Genomic DNA, 18,874 nt, shown 5'->3' on the forward strand with positions numbered 1-18,874 from the left:
AAAAAAAGGCCATTATGTGGCCGGGAAGTTATTTAATTTGGGGGGATTTCTAGCAAATAATGTGCATGAAATTACCCGCTTCGCGCAGTCAAGCAGACAGAGGAAGTCTGTGTGCGCATGTGCAGGTTTACCTTCTTCTTTTGGGTTTTACGGCAGCTGGCATCCACAGTGTTGCATTACTGCCATCTACAGGTGTACCTTAACCATGCACTGACATTTACATCATTTTGTTGCTAAATGAACAACTGGTCACACCGAGGTGCTCACTGACTGCTGATACTTATAAGTTTGGTCCTGCATTTCCTTTCCTTCGCAACATAACGTCTTTTTTTCTCGCTTTCTGTTACTGTAGTCAGTCTTTCACATTTAATTCGCACACTCACGTCCTCCATTGTTCTCTCCCGTTTCAAATGTGTATCCTACAATGCCTTGTGCGAATGGGGAAAGCCCACCACGTGCTGCATGATGCATTGTATCTTGAATTGGGTCATGGTGAAGCAGGAAAAAATAGCAGAGAATTTAAATGCATTACTTGTTCTATTTAAAAAAAAATAAAAATACCCTAATAAAATTGGAAGTTGGTCAAATATCTGTAACATTCTACATTCTCTGCAATTTTTTTACCTTGCGCAACACCAGAAAAATTCAGTTGAAATCAAGCCATTTGAGGCGAATTGGTCCGCCTCTGAAAAAACTTGGCATTTCAATTTCCCGGCAAACATTGATTTTCGTGACGTCATCTGCGGGACGCCTCCCTCTGAATCCTACGTCAGCGCTGGTTTGTTTATGAGAAAACAACCTGGTGGTTTTCTGCAAATTTCTTCAACATTATCGCATAATTATTAAAATGGTTAACAGATGTATCGTAGGAGGGTGTAGCAACACCAATCTTGATGGGATTAATACTCATTGTTTTCCAAAAGACCGGACAATGAGAGAGAAATGGGAGCGCTTGGTCTACACAGGCTGTGCACTTAAACCGTGCAAAGCTCGCACAGCCTGCTCGCACTTCTGCAGATAACGTCACGAATCTGGCTCCAGACTCCCTTGGGATTTTTCCAGATGTGTTTTGTTATTTTATTTTTTTATGCTGTAGACAGATGGCCTTGTGCAAAATTACCCTTCTGGATGAGTGTGTAAAGGGACATACTTTCATATTAAAAAAAAAAAGAAATTGGTCCAGAATATGCACTTTAAGGCAGTTGATATCTAACTGAAAAATGTTTTACTGCCACCTACTGAACCGAGTGTGAGCTGAGATGTCAAAGAGCCAATCCAAAATTTCCCCTAGATTGTGTTTCCTTACTCCATGTCCTGCATTCAAACAATAATAATAATAATAATAATAATAATAATAAACAAGAATAACTGCTTCATTGCTATGTAATGGTCCCTCTTTCAGTAGATTCAGTACATCCATATGCTTTGTTTGCTTGTTTTTATCTCTCTCTTTCAGCGCTCTTACACTGCAGTAGCACACGTTTCATTATCTCTGCTGGTTTTCCACTTACAGCATTTTTGGCTTCATCTGCACTTTCATTTCCCTACACTCAGTAACGCACTGAAACACAACTAAACTTCACTTTATACTTAAACTGAACTGTGTGTACATGTGCAATACTTTGTTTTAAAATATCCTGTCTGTACATGTCTGTAAATAGACTAAGAGCTTGAATAGGAACATATGATTATTTTTCCAGATTTCTTGCCTTCCACCCACGGCAGAGCTAAAATTAATGCTACCATTTCCACTGGATAGACTGAAAGACTGTTCACGCTTCTTTAAGTTTGGCTCGATTATGTACATTTGCATGCACCCATAATTTGATTCTGTATGATCGCTAACAGTTGTATTTCTTTTTTTTTCCTATAGGAAAATTGTGATGCATGTGATTAAATACAGTACCCATCATTATTGAGCTTTTTTTTTTTTTTACCATTAACCACCATACTGCCCTTCCTACTTTCGCATTAAAGGTGATGTATTATACCCTTTTTACACAAGTTGACACAGTTCCCTGAGGTCTTAATGAAATGTCTGCGGTATGCTTTGGTCAAAATACCACAAGGATAAAGCACCACAGCTCCCTTCTCACTCACTACGTTTACATGCACATAGAGAGAATCGAATTTCTGCCATTGCTCGACTGAAATCGAAGTTCAAAATGCCATGTATACACCTTAATTCGGCTGAAATTGAACCGAACTTGATTTCTCGGAATCGAGCTACACGACCTAGTTTATGCGATTTCTGCCGAGCTACTTTGTGCATGTAAACCCTATCGAGCTACTTGTCGAGCTACTTCCGGAAGTGACGAGTGACGAGACCACAAGCGGGAAACACAACAGCCTCGGTCGGCATGACAACGAATCATGACAACGGCATGAATCTTTTCTTTTTGTGGCATTGTTTGCACTGTTAAAATTTAGCTCACTTACTGTATCACCAAATACATCTGTACAGCTGTTGCATAGCTGTGAATTGTATACATAAACAAGTCATTGTATTTGTGTGTGTGTTTATATGTCCAACATCTGAAGAATGTCAATAAAAACAAAACAATTGAACTTTTTGTGTGTTTATTAAGACATAAGTTAAATTGTAAGCAAAAAAAATATTTTTTTGTAAGCAAAAAATGGACTTTAGAAAAATATTATTGTGCAAAATAAGTTGTCTTACAAAACAGTGGTCTGCGCCGGACAGTTTGTAGCCATAGTGTAAAAAAAAAAAGCCTAACAGCTTGAACACGGAACTGCTAGTGTTGCCAGATTGGGGGTTTTAAGTGCATTTTAGCGGATTTGAACATGTTTTGGGCTGGAATACGTCAGCAGTATCTGGCAACACTATAAGCTCTTCTTCATGACGACAACCGGAAGTGTACCAACACGATGGGGCGTGTAGCGCCACGTGTGGCTCGGGTGCACAATGCACTTTGCACAATAGCCCGATTTCACTTGTGCATGTAGGATTGGATTTCTCTGGCACCCCTGCTGGGACCCTTTGCTCGATTACCAACAGCAGCTCGATTTGGACGTGCATGTAAACGTACTGACTCTGTCTAAACAGCCCTGTTCAAAACAGCTAATTCGAGTGCCTGTTCCTTTAAATGTTAATGAGCCACTGTTCGCCACACCCCCTCTTCCGCCAGCCAATCAGGCAGCACTTTTTTCATGAATATTCATTTGCAAAGGCAGTTCTCAATCATGAGTTAATGGGGTGGAATCATTCTAATAAGCTCCTTGTGACAGAAGTGGAGCTGCTTGTTGAAGGTCATGTTTTCTGAAACAGGTAGAACAAAAGAAACTGACTGGGTGTCTTATTTCAGAGTTTGTTGGTTAGTAGACACTCCAGATACCCAAATGTGCACAAGCACTGAAAAAGTGAGATTTTCATAATATGTGAAAGTGAGGCAAGAGTCACCGTGGAACATGATGTTTGCGGATGATATTGTGATATGTGGTGAAAGTAGAAAGGAGGTTGAGCTAGGTTTGGAGAGATGGAGGTATGCATTGGAACGAAAAGGAATGAAGGTGAGCAGTAGCAAAACAGAATGCATCAATGAAAATGGGGATGAGAGTGCAGTGAAGATGCAAGGAGTAGACGTAAAGAAAGTTGGTGAATTCAAGTACCTGGGGTCAACTGTGCAGGAAAATGGGGGCTGCGATAGTGAGGTGAGAAAGAGAGTGCAGGCAGGGTGGAGCAGTTGGGGAAGGATTTCAGGAGTCATTTGTGATAGGAAAGTCCCAGCAAAAGTGAAAGGTAAGATGTATAAGACAGTAGTGAGACCAGCTGTGACGTATGGATTGGAGACCGTACCCTTAACGAAGAGACAGGAGGCAAAGCTGGAGGTGGCGGAGTTGAGGATGTTAAGGTTTGCGATGGGAGTGACAAGGTTGGACAGGATCAGGAACGAGCACATCAGAGGGACAGCACATGTGAAGAGCTTGGGAATTAAGCTAAGAGAGACGAGACTGAGATGGTATTGGGCACGTCCTGAGAAGAGATGCAGAGCATGTGGGAAGGAGAATGTTGAGGATGGAGCTGCCAGGCAAATGAAAACAAGGAAGGCCAAAGAGGAGATACATGGATGTGGTGAGAGAGGATATGAAAGTGGCAGGTGTGGTAGAGAAGGATGCAGAAGACAGGGAGCAATGGAGACGAAAGATCCGCTGTGGCGACCCCTAATCGGGAGCAGCCAAAAAAAGAAGTGCCCATTAAGTGATCACTGAAATTACAAAAAACATGTGCCCTCCTGTTCCATTGCCTTCACCTCATATGCTTTTTCAACATCGTTCCAGCAACCACTACTTCCTTGTTCACATCAGCTTTTCTTATTTCAGAAGCCATTCTGAAAAGGTGACATCCAGATTTAGGGCAAATCAGTACGTCACTCATTGGTTGAATTGGATACTTTCCTGGTTTCCATATTGCCACCACAATAGCCTTCTTCCATGTAATCATTCTTCTTTTCAGTTCTTTCCAGACTTTTACAGTTTAAGTATCCTGAAAAATGAGTCATCTCCTTGACTTTGGTATTATATTACTTTAATCGTCACTTCCTGATGTAATTTCTATTTTTTTTTATTTTAATTATTTATTTTTATTACAACCTTCATTTCAGCTATGACCAGTACAGTCATGACCATATAATGTCTGGATTCTGTTTTTCTCTTTAAGTAACATGCTGAAAGCCCTGCTCAGACTGCTCATCTCTTACTTTTTTCCATGTCAGCCCTGTGATTCCTATTCATAGCTTTCTGCCTGGTACTTAATTTTCCGTTTCATTAATCAGGCCTATTACAACAGGCCTCAACATTAACTTGAGACACCTTTTGTCCTACAGGGCAAATGGCCTCAAAAAAAACCTTTGCCCCCATTGAATTTCCTTTTGCCCTAAAATTTTGCAGCATTTCGGCAAGTTTTCAAGTACATGGTTCAAGGCAATACTGAGATGTTTTCTAGAACAACAAGACAAGCCCTGAAAGCATGAAACACCAATCAATATCAGATATGTAAGACTTACGTACGGTACTAGTACGTAATACATCTTTTTATATAGAGTTTAGGACACAAAACACACATTGTTTTGCCTATTACAATGACTAGCAGTATTGCAAAGATGAATTTATAAAACTAAAAACATTATAAAACAGGAGTCTGTACTGAAGTACTGCTACTTATCATTCAGTTTGCCATTGCATTTAGGAGGAAATTAAACAATCTGTCCTCCTCATCTTCACATGCATGATGGCCAATGTCAAATGATAAATGGGGTAAGATAGATTTATCTATAGGATAATTCACTATGTAAATATTTACGATAGACGGTGTGGTTTACTATCTGAGACACAAAAGCATGTCTTTCCATTCATTGGATGTGCTTACCACGAGCTTTTATTATTACAAGGGTGATTATAGTTACTAGATGACTACAGCTACAACTGGAATGTGCTGATTCTGTTAGCGTTTGTAATTATTGTGCCATTCACTATTAGGTAAAATTTAAATAAAGTCTTACAATATTGTTTGAAAGTCTAGAGCAAGATATTTTGTTATTTTACAAATAACTCTTCAGATATTGTTAACAATAATAAGCATCAATCTATAAATGATAGAGTGCAGCTAGCTCTGTAACTACATGTCCTTGGGGTTGCTGAGACATGGAGGGGCAGGAATACCATCCAGCCCACAGTTCAGGTCAGAGTCCTTTGAGAGTAAATGCTTTGGCTTTCACAACATTCTGTTCCCAAAAGCTGATGTCAGGAAAAAGTCTTAACCTTCTTTGTGTATTCTTGCTTTTGTATTTTTTTTAAACTGTTCTTCCGTGTCAGGACTCTTCAAGAAAAAGAAGGTATATTCCAACATGTAGCTAATGCTAACGCTAGGCCACTAATCTGAACCGTCACTCCAGTCATTTTGAGGAGTTTTGTATGGATCAGAACTGCTAATAAACGCTAATTTCCGCATATATCCATCCTTTGCTTCTTTCTGACTAAGATTATCCAAGTAATCCGGTAGTAGAGCTTTTTTAGCTGTTGTTTTCTTCAAACAATAGCAACAGACGCCAGACATCTTCGCTTGGCTTCAGTACGTGAACAAAGTTCGCTTGCCCCCCAGGCATCAGGTAGCAACGGTTGCTAAAGTAAATGTGACCTCAGTACAAGGGACGTCCTGAAGTTAATCTGGGAAAACGTAGAGGGCACCAGCGACCACTCGTAGTAATGAAAAGCACAAATGCACACGCACGCCTGAAGCGAGCCAATCAGAATCGCCGTTACAAATCGGGAAGAAAAAAAAAAAACGGTGATCACGGGGAGTTGAGGATGCTAGTTAATACATCTTGTTTTTTGTAACGTACTCACTCGAAAATCATTTTTGTGCTTAAAGAAGCTGATCATAGGTGTGTCTGAATGGGCCTAACTCACTAAAATATTTCTGCTCGAACGTCTTGGTTGGGCAAATCGGGCAACACCTGGTGTTGAGGCTTGTACAAACACCACCAATTTTCTCAAATCCATGTACAGATCCTTGTCAGATTCTCATTTTCCTGTTTTAATACAGGTAGTCGTCGACTTACGACCTATGCAACTTACGACCGATCGACTTTACGACCGGCGAATGTTTCCCAGCTGAGCGTGTGAGCAGTACGTATCCCAGTACAGTAAACTTTTCCCGTGTCCGTTTGTGTTGGTAATTACAGTATCTTTCGAAATACTACCCCAAGATGTCTACTAAGAGGAAAATGTCTTTGTCTACTCCTCAGCCTGCCAAGAAGGCAAGAAAGGCCATTGATCTGGACACAAAAATGATGGTGATTAAACAGCACGAAGGAGGGAAGAAAGTTAATGCGATCGCACGTGATGTGAAGTTATCCCACTCTACTGTATCAACAATTCTGAAGGACAAAGAAAGAATTTGTGAGGCTGTGAAAGGTTCTGCACCCATGCGATCAACAGTGATTACAAAGCAATGTACCGGACCCATCCATCTCATCTCATTATCTCTAGCCGCTTTATCCTTCTACAGGGTCGCAGCCAAGCTGGAGCCTATCCCAGCTGACTACGGGTGAGAGGCGGGGTACACCCTGGACAAGTCGCCAGGTCATCACAGGGCTGACACATAGACACAGACAACCATTCACATTCACACCTACGGTCAATTTAGAGTCACCAGTTAACCTAACCTGCATGTTTTTGGACTGTGGGGGAAACCGGAGCACCCAGAGGAAACCCACGCGGCGGATCCATCCATGAAATGGAGAAATTGTTGCACATTTGGATGGAAGATCAAATTGCAAAACAGACACCGTTAAGCCTTTTTTCCATACAGACAAAGGCTAGAAGTCTATTTCAGACTTTGAAGGACCGCGCTGGAGAAGACTACAGTCAAGAATTCGTGGCAAGTACTGGTTGGTTCAAGAAAAGATTTGAACTGCATAATATTCAAGTGACTGGAGAAGCAGCGAGTGCAGATGAAGGAGGAGCTCGTAAGTTTACCAAAAGTCTGGATGAAATAATTACGGATGAGGGTTATATTGGTGAGCAGATTTTCAATGTGGATGAAACTGGACTGTTTTGGAAACGGATGCCAGCTCGCACTTACATCCACAAGGAAGCCAAAAGCATGCCAGGACCTAAATCCTATAAGGACAGGCTAACTCTACTGCTTGGTGGGAATATCGCGCAGTTCAAGCTAAAGCCTTTCTTAATTTATCACTCGCAAAACCCACGGGCATTCAGGAATGTAAACAAGCACACTTTGCCAGTCTATTTTCGTTCTAACCATAAAGCATGGATGACGCAGGCACTGTTCGAAGACTGGTTTATGAATTGTTTTATTCCTCAAGTGCGTGAATATTGTTTGGAGAAGCAAATTCCTTTCAAGATTTTACTGCTCCTGGATAACGCACCTGAACATCCACCTCACTTAGCCGATCTCCATCCCGATGTGAAAGTGTTTTTTTTGCCCCGAATACAAGTCCATTGATTCAACCTATGGATCAAGGTTCAATTGCTACCTTCAAGGCAAACTATCTCCGAACCACCTTCAGCCAAGCCATGGCTGCTATAGATGCCAACCCAGAAGTATCACTTCGTGACTTTTGGAAACAATATAATATTCTTCAATGTATCAAGAATATTGCTACCGCCTGGGATGCTGTGACTGAGACGTGTATGAATGGCATATGGAAAAATTGTGTGAAGCGTTATGTGAATACTTTTGCTGGATTTGATAGTGAAAAAGAACTTGATGTGATTCAGGATAAAATAGTGAATCTGGCAAAAAACCTTTCCTTGGACTGTGAAATGGAAGATGTCGAGGAGTTGCTAGAACAAGAATCTGGAGAACTAACAAATGAAGAGCTGATCGAATTGGAAGAAGAAAGAGTGGCAGAAGAAGAAAGAAGACAAGCGGAGAAAGAAGAAGAGGAGGAGCCACGAAGGATGTTCACCACTAAGGGATTATCAGAAGGTTTCTCTCAACTGAATAAACTCCTTGCACATTTTGAAGCAATGGACCCAAACATAGAACGATTTGCAAGGACTGAACGGATGGTACATGATGCGCTTTGTCCATATCGTGAAATTTATGAGGGGAAAAAGAAACAAACAATTCAGACGAGGCTTACCATGTTTATGAAAAGAGCAAATGCTCCCGCCAGCATGCACGCTGCAACAGCTGATGATGATGATGACCCACAGCCAAGCACCAGTCATGCCAACGGTCACTAAGTTTTGTATTTTGGTATGTTTCAATGTTTTCTATTTTTCACACCTGTATTTCGTATTTTTGGTTTTGCACATATTAAACGAATTGTACTGTACACAGTGTAGTATGCAGTGTTTGATTTAAACCAAATAATGAACCAAGGTAATGAAATAAGAAAATGTTGATAAAATAAGACTTTAAGATGATTACAATATCATTACACATCACAATATACTGGCGGCACGGTGGTGTAGTAGTTAGTGCTGCCGCCTCACAGCAAGAAGGTCCGGGTTTGAGCCCCGTGGCTGGCGAGGGCCTTTCTGTGTGGAGTTTGCATGTTCTCCCCGTGTCCGCGTGGGTTTCCTCCGGGTGCTCCGGTTTCCCCCACAGTCCAAAGACATGCAGGTTAGGTTAACTGGTGACTCTAAATTGACCATAGGTGTGAATGTGAGTGACTCTGTGTCAGCCCTGTGATGACCTGGCGACTTGTCCAGGGTGTACCCCGCCTTTCGCCCGTAGTCAGCTGGGATAGGCTCCAGCTTGCCTGCAACCCTGTAGAAGGATAAAGCGGCTAGAGATGATGAGATGAGATCACAATATACTTACGTTCATTTAACATAGGCCGACTTACGACCAGATTGGTTTACGACCGGTCAATCGTAACCAAACGCAGTCGTAAGTCGACGACTACCTGTAGTTTCCATTCTGTATTCCTTTGACAGTTTCAGTATATAATAATCTTTCCAGTTCTGACATTCTGACCTCCTCACTGCCTACACCAACGTGCTTCATTGTAGATTAGCTTTAATCCGTTCCATGCTCGTGTGTACTCCATTTACTGTGCTCATGTCTGTGCTGGGACTCATGCATGGGGAAAATAAGCAGAAAGAATCTAATTCATGGTCCAGCAGGGGAAAAAAAGTTAGGTTGGCTTCATTCATCTTCAGTAAGCACTTGATCCTGGTCAGGGTCACGGCGGATCCAGAGTCTATCCCGGGAAGGTGCAGGAAGCAGACGGCGATATTCATGCTTTCATGCAAAGGATTTAGTTGTACCTATTGCTTATTTAATATCCATCATCTGTAGCTGCTTATCCTGTTCTACAGGGTCTCAGGCAAGCTGGAGCCTATCCCAGCTGACTATGGGCAAGAGGCGGGGTACACCCTGGACAAGTCACCAGGTTATCGCAGGGCTGACACAGAGACAAACCACCATTCACACTCTTCTTTAATATCATTCATTTAAAGGTTTTTTAACTCTTATCCTTTCATTTGCTTTTTGGGAAACTTGGAATATTTATACCATAGGCTTGTTTCTTGCACCAAAGTAAAAAGACCTCCAGGAAGGACGCAGCTGTACACACTTGGGGTGTTTCTCAATATCAAGGAAGGAATCCTTAGCTGGCTGCATTTCAAGCATGCCACATCACTGAATTGTGCCGGAGGACTTTTCCAATGTCCTCTGAATTCTTTGTCAAGGATGTTTGTGTGTATTCTTACAGTTTCTAAAGCACCTGCAATCCTGTGTGGACATACAAGGTGGGATTTTTTTTTTTTAACGCACACGAATTTCATTTTTGCAGGATGGCAGGGAAACCTCATTAAAATTAATGAGGAAAGTTCTACCTGATTGGCTGGTGAGTGTTTTAACATTTAATTGTGTGTTGTGACTTGGGAACACAAATCACAGAGAACATATACATATGGCAGTAAGGTGAGAATTAGGTCAGAGTTTGGGTTGTGGTTCGGGTCGATAAAAGATCTAGATTGGATACAATTTTTTTCATTCGCCAGGCAATCAGGTAGTACACAATAGTCATGATATTCCCCCAGCTACCCTGCAAAAAAGAAATTCCCCACCTGAACACTTGCTGAAATTGTAAACTGTAGAACCCGTCCTACCAAAAAAAAAAGCATCTTTGATCTAAAATACTCCTCTCTCTCTCTCTCTCTCCTTGTTGCTTGATTCCTATGGATGCTGAATTGGTACTTCCTTAAAGATGGGTGATTTCCAGATCACAGGCTGAAACCAAGGTGTAACCCCCCCCAAATTCCATGGGACAAGGCTGGCTCACATTAGCGATAGCATTTCCGGTCTGGTCAATGATTCAGCTCATTCGAATCAACTCCCAAACAAGAGTCGATTCTTTCGACTCTCAAACGGAACGTTGTTGTGGGGGGAAAGCACCTGAAAGAATCAAATAAAAGAACCGACTCGTTCACGAACGACACATCATTAGCTCGTAGATCTACACTGCAGCGGATGTACTGAGTTTGCTTTGTTATCCTAAAGTTTTTTGTTTGTTTTTTTAGTTAACAGGACATTTTAGCTTATTCGCGTCAAAAAAAAAATGCTGGAGATAATTAATGGAAGTGAGAAGGCTAACAACAGTGTCGTTTGTTTATGATGCTAGATGTCCAGAAATGAGTCCTTTTTTTTTTTTAAAGAATACGATATTAAAATGCTTACAGCTAAACTAGCAAGTATTTTTTTGTTGTTGTTGTTGTTGTTGTGTAAATAACAGCAGCCCGATTCTGAGCACCATAATAAGAGTGTGGTGTTATTGTGTCTTGTAGTGTAGTCGCTAACATGCTAACGGAACCCCTCCCAGCCAGCCGTCCACCAACAGCGAGAAACACACTAAAATTCATAACTGAGCCTAAACATAAGCACTGAACTGTACCTGTACCGCCCGGCTTAGGAAGGTTCCGGCGTCCGCTGCTAGTCTCTTAACAGTGAAGTCCATTTTGTAACACGGAACCATAAAACTACAGGCTGTGTGTGAGGGAGACACTGACAAAGCAAACACACATCACCACCGGGCCGGCTGTAGGAAAGCTCCTCCTCTTTACACACACAAACAGAAATAATAATAATTACACATAACACTTTTTCGATGGAATAAAAACATGCATTCTGTTCCCTTCAGAGCATTCTGAGCAGAGATTTCAGAGCATGTCGCTTATCCTACCTCTATTACGTCACTCAATAGAGAATGAGCGTTGAATATCCATCCATTGTCCGTAACCGCCTATCCTGTGCAGGGTCGCGGACAAGCTGGAGCCTATCCCAGCTGAGAAAAGGGCGAGAGATGTGGTACACCCTGGACAAGTCGCTAGATCATCACAGAACTGTCACATCGAGACAACAATTCGCACCCAGGATCAATTTAAAGCCACCAATTAGCCTAACCTGCATATTTCTGGACTGTGGGGGAAAACCGGAGGAAACATACAGACACTGTCTCGAACCCAGAACCTTCTTGCTGTGAAACAACAGTGCTAACCACTACACCACTGTGCCGCCCAGCGTTGAATATGGTTTACGATATTGCATGGTTGTCAAGACAACATGACCACACGTCGGAGCCCACAGTAAACTCATCTCATCTCATTATCCCTAGCTGCTTTATCCTGTTCTACAGGGTCGAAGGCAAGCTGGAGCCTATCCCAGCTGACTACGGGCGAAAGGCGGGGTACACCCTGGACAAGTCGCCAGGTCATCACAGGGCTGACACATAGACAACCATTCACATTCACACCTACGGTCAATTTAGAGTCACCAGTTAACCTAACCTGCATGTCTTTGGACTGTGGGGGAAACCGGAGCACCCAGAGGAAACCCACGCGGACACGGGGAGAACATGCAAACTCCGCACAGAAAGGCCCTCACCGGCCGCGGGGCTCGAACCCGGACCTTCTTGCTGTGAGGCGACAGCGCTAACCACTACACCACCGTGCCGCCCTCCGCAGTAAACTGTCGCAGTGAATTGAAAATGTCATAAGATACGTAATACACCTAAAACTTCTGTGCTAGTGAGTGACTGACAACTTGTAAACAAACATGGCTGCCAGGTTTCATCTCATCATCTCTAGCCGCTTTATCCTGTTTTACAGGGTCACAGGTAAGCTGGAGCCTATCCCAGCTGACTACGGGCGAAAGGCGGGGTACACCCTGGAGAAGTCGCCAGGTCATCACAGGGCTGACACATAGACAACCATTCACACTCACATTCACACCTACGGTCAATTTAGAGTCACCAGTTAACCTAACCTGCATGTCTTTGGACTGTGGGGGAAACCGGAGCACTCGGAGGAAACCCACGCGGACACGGGGAGAACATGCAAACTCCACACAGAAAGGCCCTCGCCGGCCACGGGGCTTGAACCCGGACCTTCTTGCTGTGAGGCGACAGCGCTAACCACTACACCACCGTGCCACCCTCCGCAGTAAACTGTCGCAGTGAATTGAAAATGTCATAAGATACGTAATACACCTAAAACTTCCGTGCTAGTGACTGACTGTGACAATTTGTAAACAAACATGGCTGCCAGGTTTGCTTCATTAAATACAGAAGATTTTGAGAGTAACCCCTCTGTTTTTAACTTTTTGTAAAATTAATTAATTGTTATATATAAAATTAATTAATTGTTATATATAAAATGGAGAGAAAGCGGGAGCAAGAGACAGACATGAACATTTTACTGGGAAATACGCCACTCGTATTTTTCATACAAACTGCATCCGGGACATTGAGCAACATATATTTTCCCATATCTTCACTAGTGAGGATATCAATTAATTGTTTTGATAAATTTGGGTACTTTTTGTTTGTGAATGTGTCTATATAATAAAAAGCACATCACACATTGGCTTGAATATATGAAGTTTATCTTCTTGTGTTGAAAAACACATTTTTTCATACAAAATACGTTGCGTATCTGAGTGTATCTGCGTATCTGAGAGTTCCTGATATTTCATTTCGATGACGTCATTCCCACTGACAAGATGTGCATTGTCAAAATGGCAAACCGATTCAAAATTAAAATTCTTTTGATTAACTTGCATATTATTTGTGTGGACGTGTTCATATAAGCTAAAGAACTTTACATGGTTGCGCGAAGATGTGAAGTTTATCTTCTCGTTTTGAAAATATTTTCACTTGTTTTCACTTCGCTCACTTATGAATATGTTCAGCACTCGAAGATAAACTTCATATCTTCACACAACTGTGTAATATCCTAAATTATATATAGCCCCGCCCCTAACCATATCCCTAACCATAACTGTTGGGTGGGGCAACACATGCCCCGCCTTGTTGTCAAGGATGCAGTGGGGTGTCATCTCATCTCATTATCTCTAGCTGCTTTATCCTGTTCTACAGGGTCGCAGGCAAGCCGGAGCCTATCCCAGCTGACTACGGGCGAAAGGCGGGGTACACCCTGGACGAGTCGCCAGGTCATCACAGGGCTGACACATAGACACAGACAACCATTCACACTCACATTCACACCTACGGTCAATTTAGAGTCACCAGTTAACCTAACCTGCATGTCTTTGGACTGTGGGGGAAACCGGAGCACCCGGAGGAAACCCACGCGGACACGGGGAGAACATGCAAACTCCACACAGAAAGGCCCTCGCCGGCCACGGGGCTCGAACCCAGACCTTCTTGCTGTGAGGCGACAGCGCTAACCACTACACCACCGTGCCGCCCGCAGTGGGGTGTACTATGAAATTTTCTCATATAGTCAATGCTAAAGTGGTGCGCTGCAGTGGTTATCACTGTTGCCTCACAGTAAGAAGGTTCCAGGTTTGAACCTTATGGCTGACGGAGGCCTTTCTGTGTGGAGTTTGCATGTTCTCCCCGTGTCTGCGTGGGTTTCCTCTGGGTGTTCCGGTTTCCTCCCACAGTCCAAAGACATGTGTTTGGGTTAACTGGCTACTCTTAATTGCTCATAGGTGTGAATAGTTGAGAGGAGAAAGCCTCTATAGTAATCCAGTAGAAGACAACGGGAAACCACTACTGTAATTCTTCCCTCGAAACTTTGATGGCTGGAGCGTCTGAGTGGTCAGATCACTCCAGTGATATGCCAAATAGATAGAAGGTTAATCAATGCTGTTGCTTTGGTCTGAATCTTGTGAAATAACTACGTCATTCGTGACATATATACAACAGCTAGAAATAAAAAGAGCTGGCATTAGGAAATAAAAGTCCCCTGAAATAAATGAATAAATGTGGAATTATTAAATAAAAGTCTTCTGAAATAAATAAAAGCAGTCCTTTGTAAAACGTAATTTTGAAACAAAAACCTATTTATTAGCTGATTGAAGTATGTTAACTCATTTATATATTATATTTACATTTATTGATATTTATTGCCATATTTCAGTATTCATTACACAAACATATTTATTTCGTATGCTTGTTTGTTTGGTTGTTTAATTTTCACTTAAATTCAGTTCCATATTATTCCTACGTCCAAGCTATCTCTTTATATCTATAACAAATATTTAATTAATATTTATTTTTACTGAGCCAGTCAGACGCTTATTTACAGATGGACTGAGGCTTTTGTCAAAACATGACCGGTGTCGGAACTATCGAGCTAAATCATTAGTTTCCACCCGGACCGGTTATCGTAGAACACGAAGTGTCAGCTGAAGGGAGAACTGTAGACGTGTACATCTATGGTGCTTTGTATTTGGTAAGTTTGGCTTTCCAGTAAGGTTTTAGCGTGTTGAACTCAGCAGTCTTTACCTGCAGGAGCGATGGCCACTGTGGAAGAGCTGAAGCTACGAATCCGTGAGTTAGAAAATGAACTAATAAAGTGCAAACAGCAGCGAAGCCAAGAAGAGACTCTTCAAAACCCAGTGTTCAGACCAAAGATTGAGAAAATGAGCGCTGAAGTGGTGGATTCAAACCCATACAGGTATGGAGAGTGATTTAAGGACGGAATAATCAGGATAAACCGTCATCTCAAACCGTATGGGAATGAATGAATGAACTAATGCTCGATTATTTTCTCGCAGCCGGCTGATGGCTTTGAAACGCATGGGGATAGTTGAAGACTATGAGGTAATGCAGGTGTCCTTTGGTCTGTACGCATCAAAACGTGTGCATGTTTGTGTTGATCACCGTGTTTTGTGTGTAGAAAATCCGCTCGTTTGCTGTGGCTGTGGTGGGAGTGGGAGGTGTGGGCAGCGTCACTGCAGAGATGCTCACCAGATGTGGCATTGGTAAGGTAATGCAATTTTCTCTTTATATTACTGTACACGCATCACTGGCATCTTTCTAGGAGCACCACACTGGTCAGGAGAGCTTTACAATCATCCTGTGAATCTCTAGGAAGGCTACTGGAGTACACTAAGCTCATGGTCATGTTCAGAGAACCAGTTTGAGACAACTTTGTGACATTATGCAGTATCATGCTGGAAGGAGCTATTATAACATGGGTATAGGGGATGTACATGATCAGTCAAATGATACTCGGATAAGCTGCGGTATTTAAATGATCAGCCAAAGCCAATGTTACTTTCACCGTGACACCACCAGCCTGACACTGACTGCTGACACAAGGCAGGTTGAGTCCATGGATTCATGCTATTGATACCAGACTCTAACCCGACCAGCTACAAGCTTTCTCAGACCAGGTGACATTCTGTTGTCTTTATCAGTCTAGTTTGGGTGAGCCTGTGCCTATGGTTCCCTGTTCTTGGCTGGCACGAGTAGAATCCAAAGTGGTCTAGCTCTGATATGCACATCACAGTTGAGTTAAAAAACAAAACAAAACTGCGATTCAGAAAATATCCTCTGTGCACTGAATGGGTGCTGCCTCAGAGACCAGAGGAAGAGAGAGGTTTCTTTTATAGTTATTGAGGTAAACAGACAGGTGGATCTCGGTAGGGATCGTTTCCATGTTGTCAGACATTTATAATAACATTATGAGCCTGTTAGTGGAGAACACAAGCTGTTTACTTTGACGCGGCTGATTGCCCCATGGAATTACATTGTATAGTCAAATTACATTTTGCGGTTGCCCATTATAGCGTTCTAACTCAATACTGGACCCAGAAAGATGGAAAAATGGGGCCCAGGTTAAAAAAAAAAATCCCAGAATTTTCCTTTAACGTAGCCGTTCTGTTGGTGTGAACCCTTGAGTTTTCTTCTCAATAAGGTGTTTCCACCCAGAGAACTACCACTCACTGCATGTGTTGTTCTTTTTTGGTATCCCTCGAGTCGAGTAAGATTGTCCAAAAATAAAGTTTATCGCTTGTGCACCCGTTGGTGACTAACAAGCCCGATTCAGGAGGTGCAGGTTTTGCCACACACGGCGCAGGTATACAGTAGGTGGGAGTTGATGCTTCCACTGGGGGAGCCCTATCGCGCTCCTTGCGCCGCTGGCGTTTTTCCTCTGTCTTGCGACGACGCTCATGCTCAAACAGCGTCACACCCTCCCGGACTGCATTTCGCCATCTAGCTCTGTCGCGAGTCAGGTCTTCCTAGCCCACCAGACTGATATCGCAAGCTTTAAGAGTGGCTTTCAGATTGTCCTTGAAACGTTTCCTCTGTCCCCCTTGGGATCTAGTGCCTGAGCCTAGTTCCCTATAGAAGATTTGCTTTGGAAGGCTGGAGTCTTCCAGCCTAACGACATGTCCTGTCCAATGCAGTTGATTTTCAATCACCATGGCTTCAATGCTTGTGCGGTTTGTTTCCTCCAGAATGCTGTTATTCGTCCGTCGGTCCTGCCAACTCGTGCCCAGAATGCGGCGGAGACACAGCTGATGGTACTTTTCCAGGCTTTTAAGGTGACGTCTGTAAGTGGTCCAGGGTTCTGAACTGTATAGGAGGGAAGGTAGCACAACAGCCTTGTAGACCATGATTTTGGTGTCAGTCCTTATCCCTCTCTCTTCAAACACACTCTCACGCAGCCTGCCAAAGGAGCAGCTTGCAGCCTTCAGACGATGTAGAATCTCGGCATCGATGTCAGCTTTAGTAGAAAGAGCACTACTTGGGTAGGGGAAGCTCTGGACATTCTTGAGCGCAGACCCACTAATCCTGAGAGAAGGTGCTGACCAGGAGCTGGTTGGTAGAGGACTTCCGTTTTCTTGACGTTTACGGAGAGGCCGAGCCGCTGGTACGCATACGCAAAGGCGTCTAAAATGGCCTGGAGTTGACTTTCTGAGGTGGCGCAAACGGTTATCATCAGCGTACTGAAACTCGATCAGAGAAATGGTAGCGGTCTTAGTTCTTGCCTTCAACCTTTGGAGATTGAACAGCCCTCCGTCCATTCTATAGACAACCTCTATGCTGTCAGGTAGTCTGTCTCGTATCAGATGGAAAATGGCAGATATGAAGATGAAGAGGGTAGGTGCAATCACACAACCTTGCTTTACGCCAGTCTGCACCTCGAAGGCCTCATTGTTACCTGGGCTGCCAAGGACTCTGGCGGACATGCCATCATGAAGGAGCCTCAGAACGGGGAGAAAATTTTCAGGGCATCTGTATTTAGCCAGGATTCGCCACAGAGCTTCTCGACTGACTGAGTCAAATGCCTTTGTTAGATCTATAAAGGCCATATAAAGTGGCTGATGCTGCTCTCGACGCTTCTCTTATAACTGCTGGGTAGTGAAGATCATGTCGGTCGTTCCTCTGTTAGCTCAGAAGCCACACTCAGTGCATTTACATGCACATAGAGCAAATCGAATTTCTGCCGTAGCTCGACTGAAATCAAAGTTCTAAATGCCATGGAAACACCTTAGCTCGGCTGAAATCGAACCAAACTGGATTTCTCGTAATCGAGCTACGCGACCTAGATTATGCGATTGTAGCCGAGCTACTTAGTGCATGTAAACCCTATCGAGCTACGTAGTCGAGCTACTTACAACCCTGATTCCAAAAAAAGTTGGGACAAAGTACAAATTGTAAATAAAAACGGAATGCAATGATGTGGAAGTTTCAAAATTCCATATTTTATTCAGAATAGAACATAGATGACATATCAAATGTTTAAACTGAGAAAATGTATCATTTAAAGAGAAAAATTAGGTGATTTTAAATTTCATGACAACAACACATCTCAAAAAAGTTGGGACAAGGCCATATTTCCCACTGTGAGACATCCCCTTTTCTCTTTACAACAGTCTGTAAATGTCTGGAGACTGAGGAGACAAGTTGCTCAAGTTTAGGGATAGGAATGTTAACCCATTCTTGTCTAATGTAGGATTCTAGTTGCTCAACTGTCTTAGGTCTTTTTTGTCGTATCTTCCTTTTTATGATGCACCAAATGTTTTCTATGGGTGAAAGATCTGGACTGCAGGCTGGCCAGTTCAGTACCCGGACCCTTCTTCTACGCAGCCATGATGCTGTAATTGATGCAGTAT

General features: G+C 42.8%; 2 protein-coding genes across 4 annotated transcripts in view; one reads left to right on the forward strand and one right to left on the reverse strand.

The window, feature by feature from the left end:
* Positions 1–11,654, reverse strand: part of sh3glb1a (SH3-domain GRB2-like endophilin B1a) — a 49,137-nt gene extending 37,483 nt beyond the window's left edge. The window contains exon 1 of one of the 2 annotated variants that reach the window (XM_060921361.1): positions 11,394–11,654. In XM_060921361.1, coding sequence (XP_060777344.1) covers positions 11,394–11,474 — 81 coding nt within the window. In that variant the 5' untranslated portion in view covers positions 11,475–11,654. Of the gene's footprint in view, positions 1–10,611; positions 10,714–11,393 lie in introns of those variants that run through there. The other variant, XM_060921362.1, reaches the window with a different exon arrangement.
* Positions 11,655–15,131: 3,477 nt separating this feature from the next.
* uba5 (ubiquitin-like modifier activating enzyme 5) overlaps positions 15,132–18,874 on the forward strand; it is a 33,141-nt gene continuing 29,398 nt past the window's right edge. The window contains exons 1-3 of one of the 2 annotated variants that reach the window (XM_060921363.1): positions 15,132–15,423; positions 15,524–15,569; positions 15,646–15,735. In XM_060921363.1, coding sequence (XP_060777346.1) covers positions 15,263–15,423; positions 15,524–15,569; positions 15,646–15,735 — 297 coding nt within the window. In that variant the 5' untranslated portion in view covers positions 15,132–15,262. The remainder of the gene's footprint in view (positions 15,424–15,523; positions 15,570–15,645; positions 15,736–18,874) is intronic. The other variant, XM_060921364.1, reaches the window with a different exon arrangement.

Source organism: Neoarius graeffei, chromosome 5 (genome assembly GCF_027579695.1).
Source record: "Neoarius graeffei isolate fNeoGra1 chromosome 5, fNeoGra1.pri, whole genome shotgun sequence".
NCBI lineage: Eukaryota > Metazoa > Chordata > Actinopteri > Siluriformes > Ariidae > Neoarius > Neoarius graeffei.